This window comes from Solea solea, chromosome 17, assembly GCF_958295425.1.
Source record: "Solea solea chromosome 17, fSolSol10.1, whole genome shotgun sequence".
In the NCBI taxonomy this organism is placed as follows: domain Eukaryota; kingdom Metazoa; phylum Chordata; class Actinopteri; order Pleuronectiformes; family Soleidae; genus Solea; species Solea solea.
The window spans coordinates 14,204,825-14,226,614 of NC_081150.1; the positions used below are offsets into that span (position 1 = coordinate 14,204,825).

Genomic DNA, 21,790 nt, shown 5'->3' on the forward strand with positions numbered 1-21,790 from the left:
CTTTGAGGGTTAATATCATCGGATAAAGCAGCTGATAAGTTCACTATCTGTCTCACATCTGAGGGGACTTTGTGTTTTTCGCATCACACCTCGATCACTCAGTGTTCCCACTAATCAGTGTCTGTCTGTGACCTAATTCAATTTCTAAAAGCAGTATCTCGGAGAATCTGCTTAAAATGTGGGCAATCAAAAAGAAAGAAAGAAAGAAAGACCAGCCGTGTGCAAGTATTTTATGTATTCATGAATATTCACAGTAAAAAAAGCCACGATGAATGCGCACGCTAATTCAATCACATGCAAATGTACTCCATATTGATGAATTGATGAACGAGATACGAGATATCTGCATTGTATAATAGCGAATGACTCATCGAAGAATGAATAGCATCTATTAAGACCATGCCTTTATTGTGCTTCAATCAAAAAATCCTACGTGCGGCCAATCACCACCCCCACCTTTAACTTTAACATTTTACAGATTCACCACAAACTATGAGTTCTGTAACGAAGCCCATGCGTCGAGATAGGAGTATCTCTTCAAACCTTTTGCCTTTGTCCCTCCACACAGGAGGGCGAGGTGGACTTTGACCCCACTGTCTGTGCCTCCCATTCATCTGAGTGAGCTCAGCTCGCGCTATAAAAGCCCAGAGCTGCAGCTGAGGAGTCAGTCTCATCTGAGTACTCGCATCCACAAAGGAGAGAGCTTCAGCAAAACCCATCATGGGCGACTCTAAGCTTTGCCTTTTGCTGCTTCTCAGCACATCAGCCTTAACTCGTGAGTAGCTCTGAGAAGAAGAAGTGTCTTTTCTCTTTTTCTCTTTTTCATATCCTACTGTTTGCTAAATTGTTTAATCAAGTGTAAATTTAAATGTAAATAGCTGAAACAGGCAAGCATAATGGTCTTACTCAACCAGCCATTTTCATCAATTTCATTTTAAGCATGTTTTATTTAACTTAACTTAGTGCTCATGTGGCACAGAATACACAATTTCTTCTATGGACGTTTTGGTGTGTGTGTGTGTGTTTATGGGTCACGTCTTTAAGATTTACAAAATGCATTTTTTTTTTTTCCTTCTTATGTGTCGTCAAAAGTCAAAGAGAATTATGGTTAACTTTAAATCGCCTATTTTTCAAGTGATAATTGTGCAGAAGTTTCAAACTTCCCAAATTTAATCCGAGTTAAAAAATATGTTGAGTGCTTTTTGCTCAGGTGTGTTCATATAGTTTGTTTGCCTATAGGTTGTGGTGGGGGGGGAGGGAGGATATAAGCTAACACTGTATATACGTTTTAACACGATAATGGGGAAAAAAGCAGCATAAATGCTCTGTGTTCTAAGGGTCAAGTAAAAGACTGGAAAGAATTATGCCCATTTATCTGGATACATATCCACTCGCACTCGCGTTTCAAAGCATATTCCAACAAACTTTTGAAATTGCAAATTGCTTCTGCTCCGTTTAAAATGACGTTGGTTTAGCTCAGCGTATTAAATGTGCTATACAAATAAAATTCCTTTACCTTGATAAACATTTGAGGGTTGCAATATTTATTCAAGCGACGCTGAAATTATTCCTGTCTATTTTGACCTGTCTGACCTTTTTCTTTGCACAGTGGCTCAAAATGAAGACCGGCCAACCTGCTTGTGTAAGTCACCCACAATTGAACGTTTATTAGACATCATCCAGTTCAAAACTCTGATGCATAAATAGACACGTTATCTCTCGTCTTTGGTAATAACTGATTGTCTTCTCCAGTGGCCCAACGGTACAAGACCCTACACAAATACGAATACCAATACGAGGCCGAATCTCTGAACGCCATCAATGGAGCTTCACCGCTCAAGAACGGACCCAAGGCCTCTTGCAAGGTACAAGAAACACTCCTTATCATCCCGGTTTCTGTCTCTTCTCTATCTTCCCTCCTTTCAATTCTTCTATTCACTCCTTCACTAACTTCTTTCTCTCCTCTCTCCTCCCCCAATCCGTTTGAGGCAGAAGGCCGAACACTCTGAGTCTGAATTGAATCGAATCCTTGGTCGTGTCATTTGTTTTTCCTGCCTCAAAGACTGAGAGAAGCTGAACTTTTACCACTCCTCTCTCAGGTTGAAATCGAAGTGCCTCAGACTTGTAGCTTCATCATCCACACCACTGGCTGTAGCCTGAGTGAGGTGGTTGATATGGACGCAGCGGGCCACCCTGTGTTCGGACCCTCACCAAGCTCGGATGCCTTCGCCGCTGAGATGGAGAGGTGTGCCTCTTCATGAGCATTTATACACACGACACGTGCAACATCGTCTGTTTTTGCGTTGCAATTTTGATTGAAATCCTTTTATTTGTCAGATATCCTCTGAAATTTGTGATCGAGGGTGAATATGACGTGAAACTGTACCCTGAGGAGGGCGAGACATCAACCATCCTGAACATGAAGAGGGGAATCATCTCTGCCCTGGCTGTGCCTGTGGTCGAAGAACAGAAGAACAAGAACATGGTAAACTCATCATTACTCAGAATAACAGCACTGTCAAAGCTATATGTCATGGTATTCAGTAGTATAAAACACATAAAATGACGTACAACAACCCTTCACATCTTCATTTCAGCCCACCATCCATGGCATGTGCAAGACGTCCTACACAGTCAACAACAGAGAGGATATTGCGACTGACATCAGCCTCCGCAGGGATCTGTCCAGATGTGACAAATTTTCCCCAATGAGAGATCACACCAGCCCCCTGGCACTCATCTCTGGCATGGTAAGACATTTAACTACAATCGTGATTAAGACTGGAAACAACGAATAAGAGGAGCTTATAATTTTGACGATGAGCAGCAGGTGTACTCTCCGCATCAGTACACTGTCATTATCTACAAAAATACAGACAAGACTCTTTAATATACTCACATCATCATCATTTGTTGTCAGCACTACCCTCTGGCTCAGCTGATCCGAAGCTCCCAGACCTGTAACTACAAGTTTGACAACGAGAAGAAGCACATGACCTCCGGCTCCTGCGTTGAGAACCACATCCTCATTCCCTTCTCACACAAGTAAGACCAACTGTATGCTGGGGTCCACACCATGCTCCATTACTCTGAGTATGTCCCAGGACAAGGATGATGTCACGTGTTTAACTCCATGTTCTCTTCCTGCAGGGGCGAATATGGCGTTACCAATGTTGGAAAGCAAGAACTGACCCTGGTTCACGTTTCTCCTCACAACGACAGAATCTTTAACAAAGGTGAGCTGCTTTGTTTTTAACAGTTAACTGTTGTGAAGTTAAATGTACGTCATGGTGACTACACTATGATACTTGTATTTTACAGGTGATATCGTCAAGGGTCTTCACATGGAGGCTGTTGAGGACAGGAGTGTTGTGCAGGATAAAGAATCTGCTCTGAAGCTCCTGAGAGAACTGGCCAATCTGCCCGAGGCTGAAGGCGAGAGGAGGGCACACCTCTTCCACAAGCTCGTCACCACCGTCCGTGGGATGAAGGCCGACACCCTGAGCGCCGCCATTACCGAGGCTATCGCCGTGTCCCGTGTGCTGACCTACCAGGTGCTGGCCCAGTGTGGAACACCTGAGTGCAGCAGTGGCATCATGCAGATCCTCAGACAGTTGGACACCTCCTCAGTCGAGGTCGACGCCGCAGTGTTCGCTATGGGACTCGTGTCAAACCCCTCTGCCCTCCTGATCAACGACATGCTTGAAATGGCCAAATACAAGCCCAGCAAGCCCATCATGTATGCCCTGAGCAACGTGGTCAAGAGGTGAGTGATTTGAACCACACTGAATACCATCTGGTGTTATGGTGAATCAAATATTTTCCCTGAGTGGGTTTCATGCTCAAAAAAAAAAAGAAGACACAATCACTTCCTCTCTTCTTACAGGTTTTACAAAGCCGAGGAGAAAATGATCCCTGAGATTTACTCGGTGGCTGAATTCATGGCTGCTCAGTTGGGTGACTGCTCTGGAGACGAGGACAAAACTTTCCTGACACTGAGGGTAGGCGCCGCACCCACTGGCTCAAGAGGGAGAAGCAGTAGCGCACACATTGAATTTATTTAAAGCAGCATCAAGAAATGATACATTAACCTCGGATATGTTCCAACATAAGCTTAAATAGCATTTGAAAACCTTTGCATCTTACTGTACATAATGTACAATAAACTCAATGTTTGATCTTAGGTTATTGGAAATATGGCTCCAGCTGTGGTGCCTGCCAGTCCTGCACTGAAAACTGCTGTGATGCAGTGCATGAATAAACCCGCTGCTTCCCAAGCTGTCCAGCAGGCTGCCATCCAAGTATACAGACTGATTCCCGTCCCTGATGAGGCAAGTCAAAGTTATGAATTTGTTCAAAAATATTAAAAGACACAATCTCTACGTTGCTGATAGGCTAATTATTTTTAATCTCTTTCTTCTTTTAGGGTAGAGAGATTCTCATGAATGTGCTTTTGGACAACACCAGCCCCCTGCAAAAGCGCATTGCCGCATATCTGATTCTTATTAAGAACCCAACGCTGAGTGAACTGGTCAAGGTGGTTGAAGCCAGGCCCAGTGAGCAGGACAAACAATTGTTAAGCTTTGTCAACTCGCACATTGCCAACATTCTGTCCTCAACAGAGCCGGAGACCCAAGAGTAAGTGGAAAGCAGCTGTGTAAATGTGTTGTTTCACCCTGATTTGATTACAGCTAATGGTTTAACTATTAATTACATCCACAGACTGAGAGAGAAGATCCTTAATGCCCTGCAGAAAAATGAGCTCAAGTCAGAAATGGACCCCACTAAGTTCTCTCGCAACTACAAGATTGGATCCGTTGAGGGCAACATGATCTTCGAAGGTGCCAATTATCTGCCCAAGGAGGTCATGCTTGAGATGACCCTCAAGGCTTTTGGCTTCGAAATTGACATGATGGAGGTAAATAATCTGAGCCGAGAGAAATATTTAGATCTGATAAGCTGTGGTAGCAAATGCTAAAAAACAAAGTGTCACCTTTACAGATTGGTATGGAGGGCAAAGGATTTGAGCCAACTGTTGATGCCCTGTTTGGAAAGAATGGATTCTTCCCTGACACTGCCCTGAAGTCAATGTACTTTGTCTCCGACAACATGCCGCTCAGAGTCAATGAGATCATGCAGACCTTTATGCCTGCTCTGAAGAAGGACAGGATGAAGAGACAGGTACTCATGAGCCTTTGATTTTTGTGAATTAGTAAGGATGAGACTGGAATTTTACAAAGTGATTAAAGTGGTCTCACAGTATGGACATTTTCCAATGTACAGACCACCCAGAACCTGATGAGGGAGATCAGCCACAACCTCAAAAAACTGATGAGCGACCTGAAGACCGCGCAGACTCCCGAGGCAATGGTTTATCTGAGACTTCTCGGAAATGAGCTTGGATATCTGAAGACAAATGACGTCGAAGAGATGGCCTACTCTGCCGTTATGATGTTTGACAGCATGTTGAAGATGTTCCCCGCTGATGTAAGGACAAGTAACGCATGAATAGAGCATAGCTGACAGTTGTGTTTGACGTGTTTACGATTGAAATGTCCTATGTGTGTTTTTTATCTGCCACAGCTCATGAAGGCTTTGATGACTAAGGCTGACAATACAATCTTTGCCCACTACATCTTCATGGACAATGAATTCGTCCTGCCCACTGTGACTGGTGTGCCTCTGAGGATTGCCTTGTCTGGTACTTTCACCCCTGGAGTCAAAGGTGGACTTAAGATTGCTCGTGACATGGTAAGTAACCATAAATGTGAATAAAATTGAATTAGGCTTGCTTTGATTTACAGCATCAACACAACAACTGTTCCTCTGTTTCCAAACAGACCGAAGTTGCCTTCATGCCATCCGCTGGCATTGAGTTTGTGACTCGGGTTGGCTGCCACATCCCTGAATATGTCAACTCTGGATTAGAGATGCACACCAACATTTTCCATGAAAGTGGACTCCATGCCAAGATCTCCATGGGACGCGACTCAGTCAAGATGTCCATCCCTGCGCCAAAGAGCCCAACAAAGCTCATCAAAATGACGTAAGCCATTACATGTAATGTAATGTAATGTAAAAGCCTGAGCTAAGCTTTCCGACATTATGAAAACTGAAATACGGTCAACAAACGTGACCAACATAAGATATAGTAGCTATGATTGTGTGCGGCTTAAGTGTGGTATCTTTTAATTTAAGATAACAGACAAACTCAGATTTTAACTTTGCAACACATACATTTCAGAAACACCCTGGTGGCTGTGACTGGATCAGAGGTGATGACCATTCCCCCTATGGTGATGGACAAGGTTGATGTTAATGAGTGCACTCCTGTCTTTGCTGGGATGAAATATTGCACAGCTCTGCAGTACACTGATGCTTCCTCTCAAGCGACAACCCCCTACTTCCCCTTCACTGGAGACAGCAAGTAAGCAAGATCTCCGAAAACCAACAATAAAGACAAGTCTTTCAAATGAAACTGATTTATTAAGAAATATCACACTGACCTTTAATAGATTTGGTGTGGAGCTCCATCCCACTGGTGAAGTTACCGAGTACACAGCCACTGTTGCCTATGAGCTCCTCTTGGAGGGAGAGGGCAGACACAAAGTCGACTCCGTGAAGTTCACTCTGAAGGCTGAAGGTAAGTAACACGACATGTGGACAAGACAATTTGTATTGTGTTTATGTGGGTTAAGTTGCCCCAAGATGTAATAATGTTCACTTGTTTCAACAACAGCCGCAGAACCCACTGAAGCCAACGCTATATTGAAGTATAACAGGAGGAAGAATATCATCAGTGCCGACATACAGATCCCAGACTACGACGTAGAGGCTGGACTCAGGCTGGGTGTTGTTGATGGAAACACTAAGGGCAGAGGAATTCACTCAATCTCCCTGGACTTCGTCAACAAGAACATCCCTCAGCTCTCCCTGGTTGGCCGTGCCAAGTAAGAAATCAGCCACAATTCAATTAAATTGATATCACGTTGACATTACAGTGGCTAACTAATATTTATTTCAGTCTGAAGGCCATGAACAAAGGCATGCTGCAAGTCCAGCTTCTCGTCCCCTCAATCAGGGCTGATGCCACTGTCACAGCTAACATGAAGCGTGGTGAAGCGTTGGAGCTGGAGCTCAAGAGTGAAGTCAAGTTGATGGACGCCACATCCGAGCAGAAACTTGCATTGAAATATGGTAAAGTAGCTTTTCAATATCTTTCCATAACAAAGCTCACAATCAAGTCCATTGCACTGTTCACTGTTAGAAAATACCTTACTATTAGACAGACTGAAGGGTTTCAATGCTCACCAAAACATTTTTTTTATTTGATCTGTACTTTTGCAGATGCCAGCAAGATTGAGGTTGCGTTCAAGTCCGATGTGAATAATACTCAGACCACCTACCTACCAAACACTGAATTGTTTCAGCAGTATGGCAACCAACTTCTGGACACACAGGTGGGACAGACTGACATGAAAGTCCGTCACATCTTCAAGAAGTTTGTGGAGGTATGAGTCTTAGATTTGAATTACTTAAGTTTGTTTGATCAATTATGAATCATAATGTTTTTTTAATTGTCATTGCGCACATCTGTACACCTGTTGGTGCAAACATTTGCATAAAACTAGATATTTGTGTCCTTTTTAGGCTGCAAACAACCACATGGATAAATATGGTGCTGATGTCCCTTACATTCAGAATTTACGACTTCCTGCTATGCCTGTAATTTCCCTGCCAGAGACACTGTACCTCAATACGTAAGTCTTAAATGCTTTACAGTAAATGTTTTAAATGAGCTGTTTATCCCCAAAACATTAACATTATACTTTTGTCCTTTTAACAGTGAGGCAAAGGCTGTATACTACTTCAACAATGAGCGCTTCACCATTGCTATCCCTGTTCCTCTTGGAGGGAAGTCAACAGAGGAGCTTAACTTCCCATCAGTTTTGACCACACCTCACATTTCTCTACCCCACTTTGGACTGGAGATCGTTTCCATGGAGATTCCTATCCCAAATCTTGTTGTGCCTGAGAGCCTTACTCTGTCTCTTCCTCTTTTTAACAAAGCTGAGGTTTCATCCCATTTGAAGAGCAACCTGTATGAAGCGGAGGCCTCATTTGCTGTGGGAAAAGATGTCGTAGCAACACCGAGCTACTCAGCAAAATATGACATTAAAGGAATCTCCCCAATTGAAATCCTGTCAGTAGAGATTCAAGGTATTTCAACTTTTACTCACACTTGATGGAACACTTTAGAGTAACTGTTTTCTACTCCCACTTTGTGTTTGGTATGCTACATATGAAAAAAAAATGAAACATTGATCTTTTTTCTTTTCTGTTTTATTTAGGCTCAGGAATGGTAACAACAACTGACTCGGTTGAGGCCAATTTGAAGACTTCTCTGTCCCATAAGTTCATTGACGCCAGAATTGACGTACATGGAGACGCAACCATCACTGACAAACTCACCTTAAAGTCCAACAGCAGGATCAGAGCTACAAGTCCATTTGGTCTCGATGTCGAACTTGTGCATAGAGGTATGACTGGAATCAATACTGAAGAAATCTCTGGTGATTGCAACGTTGAGGGAGAGTTCAAAGCTGGACCCATCTATGGCAAAACCATTTCCACTCAGTCATTTGCCATCTCCCCATTCAAGCCAGAAGCTAAGATTGATTCTAACATTGAGTTTGACTCCACATTTGTCAAGGCCCAAAACAAAATTGCAGCATCCCTTGCCAATGGTGAGTTCTCAGTTGTGTCTAACACCAATGCCTTTGAAGATGTATTGACACATGTTGCTGAGCTTTCTGTGAAAGACTACAAGCTGTCCATGAAATGTGACGCCAACGCCCTTGCTCTTGGCATGAAGATCCACAACCAGGCTGAAGCTTCTGCTGGGGCTGGTGAGATTGTATTAAGGATGGAGACAAATGCAGATCACTCTGAAAACCGTGTCTACTCTTTGCTGACAGCATCTCTTGATGTCACTGGTCTGGCTGTAAACAGTGATGCCACCATGAAACTTTTTGAGAATGAGGCCACACACAAGGCTACTCTGAGAATGAACAAGGATGGTTTGGCCACAAGTGGAACAACAACCCTGCAGAGCCCCCTGTCCCTGGAAAACACATTCAACGCTGGACTTGATGCTTCAAGAGCTATGTTATCCATTACCAACAAAGCTGCAATCCGTGACATCAAGGTTGACAATAGCAACACTTTCACCCTTACCGTTTCTGGCCTTGACTGTAACTCAAAGGTTGAAGCAACAGCTAGTGAGTATGGCTCTTACACTCATGATATCACCGTTGACCTGAAACCCTACACTGTTTCTGCAAATGTTCATAACAAGCTGAAACTTCTGGCTGCCGAATTCCTCAATGAGGCTCAGCTGCGGGCAGAGTTCTTGAAGATGGACTTGACTGGAAATCTGAAAGCCATATATGGTGAGGAAGAGATCAAACACACCTATCAGGTAAATTATGCTGACATGACTGCTAATGCTAAGTGCAGCACCACTGGAAAACTCTTTGGAACTCACATGAGCCACAACACTGAGGTTGAAGTCGTTGGTCTTGCTGCCAGGATCACCAACGATGCTCATTTCAACTCACAGCCAATGCGCTTTGATCACACCATCCGCTGCAGCATTGTTCCTTTTGATTTCAACCTTGATGCCATCTTCAGTGCTGATGCAGACATCGCCATGTACGGAAAGCACAGTTCCCAGCTCTATGGAAAGTTCCTCCTTAAAGCTCAACCCCTGGCTTTTGCCAGCACTCATGAATGCAGAGCGTCACTAACTCAGCGACTAGACAATGGCTTATCCCTTGAGGCCACATTTGACAACACCATGAATACTGTTGTGTTACCCCAAGAGCAGAGAACTAGCTTTAGAATGACATCTAAAATTAATGAGCAGGTCTTCACTGAGGGAATAAGTATTTACAATAGCGCAGAGAGAGCTGGAATTGAAGTTTCTGGAACCGTCCTCACAAACATGCTCAACACAGAATCCGCAGACAATCAGGAATTCGCCATCTCTGGCTTCGTCAAGTATGACAAGAACACAGACAGTCACGCAATTCAGATTCCTCTCATTGAAAATCTGCCTGCTTTCCTGGAAAGTATGAAAGGCTTTGTTGTTCGTATTGCTGAGGCACTGCAAGACTTACTCAACAATAAGGAGATACAGGCTAAGCTTGAAGCCCTTCCCCAGCATATATATGCCTTTGTTTCTCAACTAAATATTGAAGGACGAGTAACTCAACTGAAGCAATTTTTCAGTGACTTTACCCAAACATATGCCATTTCAATGCAGGACGTGGAGGCCTCTTTGACCAACCTGAAGGTTAATGTTAAAAAACTGCTGGGCAATCTAACATTTATCATTCAGAAATTTACTGCAAGGATGAAGGAGATTATTGTTGATTTCACCTTCCCTGAAACCATTATTCAGAAAATACAGGAGCAGCTGAACACATTCAATGAGGAATATGATGTCAAGGCTATGGTTGTGTATGTGATTGACACAGTAATGGAGATGTTCCAGCAGATTGACTTGGAGAAACTGAAAGGCAGCAGTATTGCATTCCTGCGCGACATTGACGTCAAGTATAGCCTCAAATCTACGCTGCAGTCAATAATGAGGGATACGAAACAAATGATTGAAATGTTTGATTTTTCAGAATTTGTTGCTGAACTAAAGAAATTCCTTTTAAGTTTCAACTTTAACCCTAAAATTAGGATGTTCTTTACGACCCAGACACAGATTTTCACCAATATAATTGACTCTGTTATGCAAGCGATACAGGAGTTTGACATTGTCAGTACGATCAACACAGTCTTTACCAAGATGAGAGAGTTGACCGTGAAATTTGAGGTGGACAAAATGATTCAACGCATCCTAGAAAATGCTGTGGAGCTCGTCAATCAGTTCAGAATTAAGGAAACCATCCAAGCTGTGTTCAAGATTGTGAAGGATGCAAACATCCCCACCAAATGCATGCAAGCCTTCCAGGATGCTATTGAGTACTTGAAATCAACTGAGGTCAAGGACATGATTACACAGCTAAATGTGTACATCGAAACTACTGTGCAAAAGCTGAACTCATTGAAGTACAATGAATTTGTGGATTATACCAATGAAATGATTACCGAGTACACTGAATTCCTAAATGAGCTAATAAGGACCCTTGAACTACCCCAGAAACTTGCGAAGACAAGAGACTTTGTTAATGCTGTCTTTTTGACTGGTAATAGCATCATGGAGCGTCTGAGAGAAATCAAAGTTGCAGAAGTGATTAAGTCAGTCGAAGATGTCATTGATGAGGTTGTGCTGAATAACCTGAAGCGTTTCTTTGAATTTGTCAAACAAGAAATTAAGGATATGGATGTCAAAGCTGAAATAGCTCCTTACCTGAACCGCGCTATTCGTTATTATAGACAAGTGATAACTGCCATCACTGACATATTCAATGGTGTGGTTATGATGATACAGCATATGACACCTGAGCAAAAAATCTTCAGTGAGATTAAGCAAATCAGTCTTGGCCTAAGCAGAGAACTGAAAAAGGCTGAATGGATCATTCCATCCTTCACGGTTCCTTTCACCGATCTTGCAGTTCCTTCCATGGTGTTCAGCATGAATAATCTTGTGGAGTTTGGAATCCCAACACAGCTCGACATCCCTGAATTTAACATCCTCGGCTCTTACAATGTAAAAGCCATGTCAATTTCCTTTGATGACATCAAGCAGAGAATAATCGATCTTATTGATATGATTGTAAACTTTGACATCCATATGCCTGATGTGGATGCTTACTTTGGAGACCTGAAAATGAACTATCTTCCTTCCATGCCTGAGTTATCTCTGCCAGAGATCACCCTTCCTGAGTTATCATTCCCCGCTGTCCCACAACTTTCTGTAGAAAAACTTGTTATGTCTCTTCAGGTTCCTGAGATCAAGCTGCCAGCCATCCCAAGTGATATGATGGTCCCATGTTTTGGCAAACTCTATGGTGAGATCAAATTCGTAACTCCCTTCTACACCATCAAGACTTCTGCTGAGTTCGAGAACACCACTCAGAATATGAATTCACCTCAGTTCTCTGGATTCCTTACATCACAGGCCACATCGCCAAGTTTTGATATCTTTAATTACAAACTTGACACCACAGCCCGCATTGCACTCCCGAAATTTAGTCGTGTTGTCATAGCCGAGACTCTGAAGTTCAACCATCTTGCTCTTGGAGTTAATCACCAGGCATCTGTTACTCTCTATGGCCTATCAGGTCAGGCCCAAGCCAAGACTACAGTTAAGGCAACTACTGAACCTTACGCTGCTGAATTCACAAACACAGCATTTATTGCGATAGAGGAAGGAATGACTGCCTCTCTTGATACAACTTACATTCATGAAGTGAACATCCCAGTTTTTAACATCAAAAGTGAGGCCACTGTCACACAGAAATCGATTGTTCGCCAAGACGGTCTCACACTCACTCTTACCATTGACAATGCAGGCACTGGCAAAATTCAGTCTGAGGATGTCAAACACAAGAGCGACTTGAACTTGTCACTCACTCCCAGGATTATCACTTTAACTTTCTCTGGTGAGACAGACTCTCCCATTGTGAAGATGAAGCAGCAAATTACTGCTGAATGTTCCACCCTTTCCTACTTCAAGTTTAATGTCCGCAATGAGGCAGAGGCACCAGCCATTAAGAACAGTCTTCTTGTGGCATCTGGATATGCCAACCTTTACGATATGAAGATTGAGCTGAAAGCAAATCATGACACTGAACTTTATGGCAGCACTGCAGTCATGTCCAATGGAATTAACATTGTAGTCCGTCCTATTGAAGTTGCTTTTGAATTCCAAAACAGAGGAAGTGCTAAGGTCTTCGTGGATTCAAGTATGATGACTAAGATAGAGCTTCAGAATGACTACTCGGCACTCTTCAAACCTGACAGCCAACAGATGAATACAGTAGCTCTGGCTCGCCTTAATCAGTACAAAATGTTTTACAACTTCACCGTTAACAATAACAAAAATGAGGCTGGCATCTTTGTTGCCATAGATGGTGAGGCCAATCTTGACTTCTTGAAATCTACCGTCACCATTCCTGAGATGGAGCTGCCTTTTGTTGACTTGCGTACTCCAGGTCTCATAATTGATAACTTATATGAGCGGACAGGATTGGAAAACATTTTGATCACCACTGAGCAGACCGTTGATGTGGATGCCAAGGTTGTCTATCAGAAAAGTCAAACTGCCCCACTTGTTGCTTTGATGGGTCCGATCCAGATTCCTTCCATGGGTAACCTGATCTCAGAACTGTCCTTCAAGTCTGCCATCATCAATCTGAATGTCAATGCTGGACTGTATGCTGAAGAAGATCTTGTGTTCCGTCTGGGAGCTACCACAGTCTCTGTGTTTGACACTCTAAAAGCCAAACTTGATGGCACCACCAGTCTTACCACCAAGAGAGGAATCAAGTTGGCTAACTCTGTGTCGCTTGAAAATCGCCATATTGAAGGCACTCATGACAGCTCCATCACTTTGAATACTGAGACTTTTGAACCTGCAGTCTCTGTGGCTACTAATGGAAAGATTTCCCTGTCTATACTCTCCATGGAAGTGAACCAAAATCTGGTCGCAAACATCAAAACCAAAGCAAACGCTGCCTCTACCTTGAGGATGAAAGCTAATTTCAACATCCCTATGATTAGGGCAGTTGGAAAGGCTGAGGCTGACCATAGTCTGAAACTGGAAGGAACCATTGAGTATATTTCCATGGAATCAACCACCAAAGCAACTGTTGATAAGACTCTGCTTGAAGACTATCTAGTATTCGGACACCTTGACAATGAATTTAATATGTACCTAAACAAAGATGGCCTACGCTCCACCCACAAGATTATTAGCGAAGCCAATTTTAACGATGGCACCAACAAAGTCTTTGGCCTGAATGTAAATGAGAATCTTGCTGTTGAAGCCTCCCTGAGCCGCGTGTATGGAGTCCTGAAGTATATGAGCAACAATGAAGCAAACTTGTTCAGTTTCCAGACCAATGGAAAGCACAGTGCTCAAGTGACCATCGACATTGCACCAATGTCTTCTTGGACTGCTGATATTGAGATTGATATCGCTCAGCCAAGCAGCCTGGGTGACCTCACTATCTTTGACAAAACTGTTGCTGAAGTGACACCTGCCAAGCAGAAGATATTTTCCAATGCCAAGTTTATGAGCCCACTGTACAGCACAAACCTGGCGGCAGGGTTCGAGGGCATGGCTCCTGTCTTCAAAGTCACCGTTAAGTCCTCTGCCACCTCTGTGATTGTCTTTCTGCAATATGACCTCGATGGTGAGTAGACAAATGTTCAATCTATATGCAACTGTATTATATCAACTACTCTGAAACACACCTTCATTTCTTCTTTTGTCTTTCAACAGCATCCACTACTGCTAACTTTGAGAATGATACTGTGAAGATGATTAGCAAGGTTTCTCTGACCCATAGTGACATGGTCATGGATATCAATCAAGTCATTACTCAGATCTTGAGGTAGTGTAATTAGTTTTAAAATGCACACACAGTAAAATAACTGCTTTTCAGTTTAATCAAAATTAACCTCTTTTTGTTCCATATTTTAGGAAAACGCGCCAGGCTGATAACAGGTAAACATCAAATTGACAATTATTTACAAATCTCTCTTTGACGTAATGTGTACAAAATTGCATATTCAGAAAATTTTAAATGGTATCTTTCTCTTTTAGTGTCTCTCGCCACACCCTGAATGTGGACATCACCAGTCCTACCTTCACTGATGTGAACCTTCGTTATGCTGCTCGCAGAGATAGTATTAGTGCCTCAGTATCAACCCCATCCACTGGGTTCCTGGGCTTCCAGTTGAATGGCAGAGGTCCATCTCAGCTGACTGCAAAAGTATATGGTCGTTATCCTGTAAGTCTCATTAACCTGTTTTAAACAAGCAAATTACAAAGAAATACAAAAAAGCTAAATATATTCAAAACCATATTCTGTTGTGCTCTGTTTAACAGTCTTCCCCAGAGGTTGATGTTGAAGTCTTGGTCATCAGATCATCTTCCAAGGCTGCAGATAAGATGAATCTACAGATTGCCTACAACATGGAGGCACCAAAGCTAATGCTCTCTGGGCTGAAGATGAGACTCCCTTCCATCATGTCTACATTCACAATGTTTGCTGACAAGTACCAGATCACATCACACGTGGAACAGTTGAAGACCGTGTTTTATGACCGCATGTCCAAGACCTATAATGCTGTCACGAGCTATGATGATCAAATGAGCCAGCTGTCAATCTTCTTCAAGAATACCGTTGTCGAGTACCAGAAAAATGTCCAGGTCTTAATGGATGCTGTCGTCAAGTTCTTAAGGGAGACTAAGTTCAAATTACCTAGCTCTGATGAGATGACCACGCTCCCAGAAGTCTTAAAGAAGCTGACCAGCAGCATTGCAGATACACTAGAAGTAACCATCAATTTCATCTATGAAAAAATGGTCTACTTTACTGCCTTTATGGAAGACATCAGCGCAGTGAAATTGCAAATGCCAATTGGGGATGCCATTACGATAGGTCAAATTGTAGATCAGGTCAAAACAACTTTGAGGAGAGTATTTGCTGAACTGGTTGACTTTGTGAAGAAAATGGAAAGTCTTGATACAATGCTAGAGAAGATTGGTGAGACCTTCCATGCTGTTGTCGAAAAATCTAAGGGGTTCGTTGACTCTGTCAAATCTGACTATTTAGATGCAGTGTTCGTCAACATCAATGCCTACCATCGTTACCTTGTCAGGAATCTCAGGGATTTTGTGAACTACGTTTATCTATATATATTAGATGGCAATATGGAAACACTCGATACCGCATTTGAGAACATGATCTATGTTGTGGACCAGTTCAATAACACTGTTAACGGTCTCCTGCAGCAAACCTCAGAGGAGGTTAAAGCCTATGTTAGAGTTAGTGAGGGAAAACTTGAAGTTGATCTTCCATTTACCTTCCAACTGTGAGGAACCCTCACACACTAAGGCCTAAGTCCACATGAAACACTACCATCTGTTCAGAACACATGTTGGGAAAGAGGGGATAATCAGCTCTTTAGCCATATTTTTTAACATAACTGTAACGTTAACACCAAGTAGTATCATCTTAATTTAGATGGATTACTGTGTACTGTGTACAAATGTGTCATTGCATTGTATAGGAGCTGAATTGTCAGCAACTCCTGCAAACCTTCAATAAATACTCAAATCCAATTCTGTTATTGTTTGTTTTCTTCTATTCATGGAATGTAATTGTAATTCATGTCCAATATTTCTGAATAAGAGCAACTATTTAATCATAATCAAATCATCAAGCAAACAGCACAGAGTTTGCACCTTGATTAATCAGTACTATTTTCTCTGTAAACATGACAGATGGCTGTGCATTAGAATCCCAGTATGTCAGCAGTTTCTGCAATACTGGCACCAGCAATCGTGCACCATCAGTCATTCCAATCACCTTTCTTCACCTTCTTCACCATTTTGACTACCTTTTGGCTCAAGGTCATGTTCGAGACGGGTTCAGGGTCGGTCTCTGACGCATAGAAAGTTTCGAGCCGATCGGTCAATGTACGGCAAAGTAACAGGACACTTCCTGTTTGGTGGCGAATAGTCAAAACCTCCGATGGTTGCCGTGGCCACGCCCTTTTGAATTTACGAGACCCTTTTAATACATTTTGTCTGGTCCAAATTGACGCTGATTTTTATGTTTCTACAATTAATGTTCTCAGACAGGTTAGCTTAATGTGCGAAACACCAAGATGGACGCCAAATTCAAAATGGCAGACTGTCGAGTTTTTGTTCATCTTCGGATGTGACATGTTCTCACCAAGTTTTGTGAAATTTGGTGCAACTTAGTTTCGGCTTTTTCCTATCAGGTTTCGCCTTGGGGCCACGACTGAGCCATTTGGCTCCGCTTTTATGGATTCGATTTATCTTGTAAAATGCTTCGCCATTTCTGATTTGTGTGCCAGTTTTGGCAGTTTTCACCAATGTTCAGTATGTCAAAAATTAGATCCTGTATTTATCAAATACAGCCTTGATTTGCACAAATGTAATGCCATCTAGGAAACAGAAGGGGTCACTGGAACATCTGTCTTAAAAACTTTAATGCAGCAGTAAATGAGGTAAGTAATAAACCCTACACTGAGCTTCCATAGCAAAATGTCCACACAACATACTGTTTATCCAACCAATTTTCACTTTTCCAAATTTATAGATGTTGACAATAAATGTACGTCTTGTAACAATGAACCTGAATCTTATATCTTTTTTTATTTTACAGCTATACAGAAGATATTAGTGAGTAGGTAGTTAGAGAAGTTATCATATATTTTAAACATGCAAAGTATGAGAATGTGCCTGTTATTTACTTTTCACCTTAAAAAAGGCAGTTTTTCTGGAGTCTTTAATATTTTTCTTTATTTTATTTTAGAATTCATCCATTCTTGATTGGTTTATTCTACCTAATTTTTTATATACTGTGAATATTATTTATATGCTTTTGTTTTGCACTTTTGTATTTGTGGCTTATTGACCCCCCGTTGAAGCTGGAGTACATGTTTGTTTTATGTAGATTATGTAATTTGTTATTACATGTATTCCTGAATACTGTATAACTTTCCCCATTGAAAATAATGTTGAAAAACACATACAATTTTAAACCCACAAGTTTCTGCTGACTGAATTTCTTTTTACTGTAAAGATTCTTGCTACATTCATGGTTTGAATAAATATAAAAACAAGAAAAGTCATGCTCAGCTGGGCCCCTGATTGGACCTTGAACCTTTTCCTTAACAGTGCTGGAACATATTATCAAGCAGTTCCTGAAGAAACAAGTAGATACCAGTCAATATAGGGCAATGTTTTCAGGATGATGCCCTCTGCACTTTACTAATACTGTGAAGTACCTGCAATAAAAGCTGCCTGTGTAAAATGTCTTTACATAATAGGTAGACCAGACTCGTTCAATCACCACCAGGGACTGTGAAATACTGTGACATGTGATTTGAGCTCAGAATTATGAGGGGAAGAAGTCAGTATTGAGAAAAGTTAAAAAAAAAAAGAAGTCAGAATTCGGAGAAGAAAAAAGCGAGAAAAGTCAAAATTTAAATAAAAAGTCAGAATTGTCCAAAGTCAGACTTCAGAGAAAAAAGTCAGAATTGAAAAAAGTAAACATTTTAAAAAGTCACGATTGAAAAAAGTCATAATTCTTTCAGAAGTCAGGCAGTTTTCCAAATGTATTTTACATTTGGCCCTAATCCTAGTTGGGTTTAATGAATGGTCTAAAAATAATGATGGGTCTGATTCCAAACACTCTGAGAAAGTCCATACAAGTGTAATTAGTTCGGTGCATTCAGGCCTTCCATGATAATTAGATCAATCAAGTTTAAATTTTAAGAAATTCACTGCCTATAAACATGTTTTTATGTGAGTTTGTTTGTCTAAAAGCATTTGCTATCAAATCATAATCTCTTTATTAACAGTGCAGAGGAATTATACATACAATACAATCGCAATCATGTTAATGCAAAGATTCCTTGGTAAAAAATAGTGTTTCAGATTCTGATTGGAGAGGAACAAAAAGCATTTAAGGATCCAAATTCACTGAGAAACATGGGACACGGGAAAGTAAGTTGGGACATGAAACCAAAAGAAAAGCAAAAGACGATAAAGGAATTCTGTGCCTCCAGAGAGTAAAGGTGCAACGCCTGTTACCTGAGACGACATGAAGAACATGAAAACTGGCACCGAGGGAAGTCAACACGCAGAGGAAGAGAATGATGAACGGGCAAAACATATATGACATAGAAGAAAAAAAAAAGGCTAGAAACAAAAGAGTTTGAAATGAAGCAAGAAGAACGAAACTAGTTTGGAGTCATGTTTTTGACTTTTGCTTGCTGATATTATCACATTACTCACATGCACATGTATCTGCCCTATCATTTACTTTATAAGTCATAAGCATCACGTCCAGGATCTCTGCAGTGACAACACGTGTCACGTATTGATTGATTTGTATTGATTTGATGAGTTTTTTTAAGCTGAGCTCGGCTCACAGCAGATTGAGAAATTGGACTTTTAACTTGTGCTCATGTGCAGATCAGGCTAAGTGATACTATTCTATTGTATGGGAGTCTTAAAATCCTTCTCCTGCCGTTAGTTTTGAACGGGGGACTGAAGTAAAACACGGGAAATAGTAACTAACTCCTGACTTCCATTGTGTTGTTGTCATTGTATTTGTCTGCCCACGAGTTGTCTTTTACTCTATTAGCATCACATCACATTTCATGAAGGGGTAAAAAAAAAAACACACAAAGAAAAACAACGATTAGCAAAGGGAACTGTGATAAACGCAATGTTTAGCTGATGTTAGTCGGTGAAAAGCTACAGATTACAACAGCTAACTGCGCTATGAGCACCCCCAAAAGCATACCTGACTAAGGCTGACTGTTGTGACTGATGAGGACAGGTGAATGATGAGGACTGGTGAGTGATGGGGACAGACAGGTTAATGAGGACAGACGAGTGATGAAGACAGGTGAGTGATGGGGACAGACAGGTTGATGAGGACAGGTGAGTGATGGGGACAGGTGAATGATAAGGACAGGTGAGTGATGGGGACAGACAGGTTAATGAGGACAGGTGAGTGATGAAGACAGGTGAGTGATGGGGACAGACAGGTTAATGAGGACAGGTGAATGATGAAGACAGGTGAGTGATGAGGACAGGTGATTGGCGAGGACAGGTGAATAATGAGGACGGGTGAGTTATGAGGACAGGTGAGTGATGGTGACAAACAGGTTGATGAGGACAGGTGAATGATGAGGACAGGTGAGTGATGGGGACAGACAGGTTAATGAGGACAGGTGAGTGATGAAGACAGACAGGTTGATGAGGACAGGTGAGTGATGAGGACAGGTAAGTAATGAAGACAGGTGAGTGATGAGGACAGGTGAGTGATCGGGACAGACAGGTTGATGAGGACAGGGGAGTGATGGGGACAGACAGGTTGATGAGGACAGGTGAGTGATGAGGACAGGTGATTGGCGAGGACAGGTGAATGATGAGGACGGGTGAGTGATGAGGACAGGTGAGTGATGAGGACAGGTGAATGATGAGGTCATGTGATTGATGAGGACAGGTAAATGATGAGGACAGGTGAGTGATGGTGACAGACAGGTTGATGAGGACAGGTGAATGATGAGGACAGGTGAGTGATGGGACAGGTGAGTGATGGGGACAGACAGGTTGATGAGGACAGGTGAGTGATGAGGACAGACAGGTTGATGAGGACAGGTGAATGAGGGGGACAGACAGGTTTATGAGGACAGGTGAGTGATGGTGACAAACAGGTTGATGAGGACAGGTGAATGATGAGGACAGGTGAGTGATGGGGACAGACAGGTTAATGAGGACAGGTGAGTGATGAAGACAGACAGGTTGATGAGGACAGGTGAGTGGTGAGGACAGGTAAGTAATGAAGACAGGTGAGTGATGAGGACAGGTGAGTGATGGGGACAGACAGGTAAAATACTTGAGTAGGATATTTCAATCCTCTCTCCACTTCTGCCTAACGATATGTTTTCAGAAGGCTGTTATAGTAGTTTCCAAAGCTGAGACGTGTGTCACTATACACTTTACTTTATTTTCACACTCAGCGTACATAGATGTGTTGTCAGTGCACTTCTTCATTCATATTTCTCATTGTTATATCATTGAATATTACATATTATATCTTTAACTGTCCACCTGCTGTTGGACCACTGAGATGTGTGTGTTAAATGGATCATTTGAATGGATCAAATGTGTTTCTGTGCTAAAGTGCTGTATTTACAGTTTTATTTATTTATTATTCAAGAGAGGAAAAGAAAAAAATCTCTTGAGTAAAGCCAAAGTTTCTTCCTCTGCCTGATTAACTTATCTTGGGTTCACTTGTGTTGTAATCCTGATGATCAATCTTTCTGATCAAGCTCCTCTTCGGAGGTGGAAGGTTATTCCAGAGCGTCAAACACACAAACGCAGAGACACCGCTTCATTTCAAATCAATGTGTCAGCGTTTACACTAAGCACTAATGTTACTTAGTGTGTGTTACAGTTAAACAGAGTTCAAAGGGACACCTTTAAATGTCTCGTTTTGTCTGCTACATCGCTGTTATCTGGTTCTGATAATAGATCGTAGTCGCCAACTGATCGTGTTTCTCCCACTCTTTATATTCCGTGTTTCACAATCATCACCTTTTATATTTTTAATAATTCCTTCATAGGGGTTTGTACCATGCCCCTAAAGGGACATGGGGGGGGGGAATAAAAGAAATATAGAATGTTTCTCGTGGGCACAAGATACGCACCAGAAAGTATCTTGTGAGCACCAAAAAATATTGTGCACACGAGGAAGTATCTTTCATGTTTAATTTTGACTTTTTTTCCCCATGTCCCTTTAGGTTCTCCGTAGTTTTGGGTATTGGATTATTATGTATTCTGTCTTTTTAATTATTTGCATATTCGCACCTGTGTTTTCTCTTCTGTTTGCTTTACTCGCTGGTTGGGTGGTTGTGCTATGCGGGGGCGAGGGTTGAGGTGGACGGCCTTAGGTTCAGTTGGAGAAAACTGTGTTTGAATTTTGTGAAAATGAAACAAACAAAGACGGGGAAATAGAATAATAATAGTTCTGACTGGTGGTTACATGTG

The 21,790-nt window shown here is 41.9% G+C and overlaps 1 protein-coding gene across 1 annotated transcript; it reads left to right on the forward strand.

Annotated features, from left to right (window-relative positions):
* Nucleotides 1–676: 676 nt before the first annotated feature.
* Nucleotides 677–16,312, forward strand: apobb.1 (apolipoprotein Bb, tandem duplicate 1). Its single transcript, XM_058612530.1, has 29 exons — nucleotides 677–775; nucleotides 1,610–1,642; nucleotides 1,753–1,865; nucleotides 2,100–2,245; nucleotides 2,338–2,485; nucleotides 2,598–2,750; nucleotides 2,921–3,045; nucleotides 3,151–3,236; nucleotides 3,322–3,766; nucleotides 3,887–4,001; nucleotides 4,185–4,331; nucleotides 4,427–4,638; nucleotides 4,723–4,918; nucleotides 5,002–5,181; nucleotides 5,284–5,487; nucleotides 5,584–5,751; nucleotides 5,841–6,046; nucleotides 6,245–6,427; nucleotides 6,516–6,643; nucleotides 6,740–6,950; nucleotides 7,025–7,197; nucleotides 7,348–7,511; nucleotides 7,651–7,760; nucleotides 7,847–8,220; nucleotides 8,352–14,375; nucleotides 14,465–14,576; nucleotides 14,666–14,689; nucleotides 14,789–14,975; nucleotides 15,074–16,312. The coding sequence occupies exons 1-29, from the start codon at nucleotides 721–723 to the stop codon at nucleotides 16,064–16,066; spliced, it is 11,415 nt and encodes a 3,804-aa protein (XP_058468513.1). The 5' UTR covers nucleotides 677–720; the 3' UTR covers nucleotides 16,067–16,312.
* Nucleotides 16,313–21,790: the final 5,478 nt, after the last annotated feature.

Excerpts from the sequence above, each read along its gene's own strand:
- apobb.1 (XM_058612530.1), top strand. The coding sequence starts at position 721 with ATGGGCGACTCTAAGCTTTGCCTTTTGCTGCTTCTCAGCACATCAGCC. Across the intron at positions 3,767-3,886 it reads CTGAGCAACGTGGTCAAGAG|GTTTTACAAAGCCGAGGAGA; the intron begins GTGAGTGATTTG and ends CTCTTCTTACAG. Across the intron at positions 6,951-7,024 it reads TCCCTGGTTGGCCGTGCCAA|TCTGAAGGCCATGAACAAAG; the intron begins GTAAGAAATCAG and ends TATTTATTTCAG.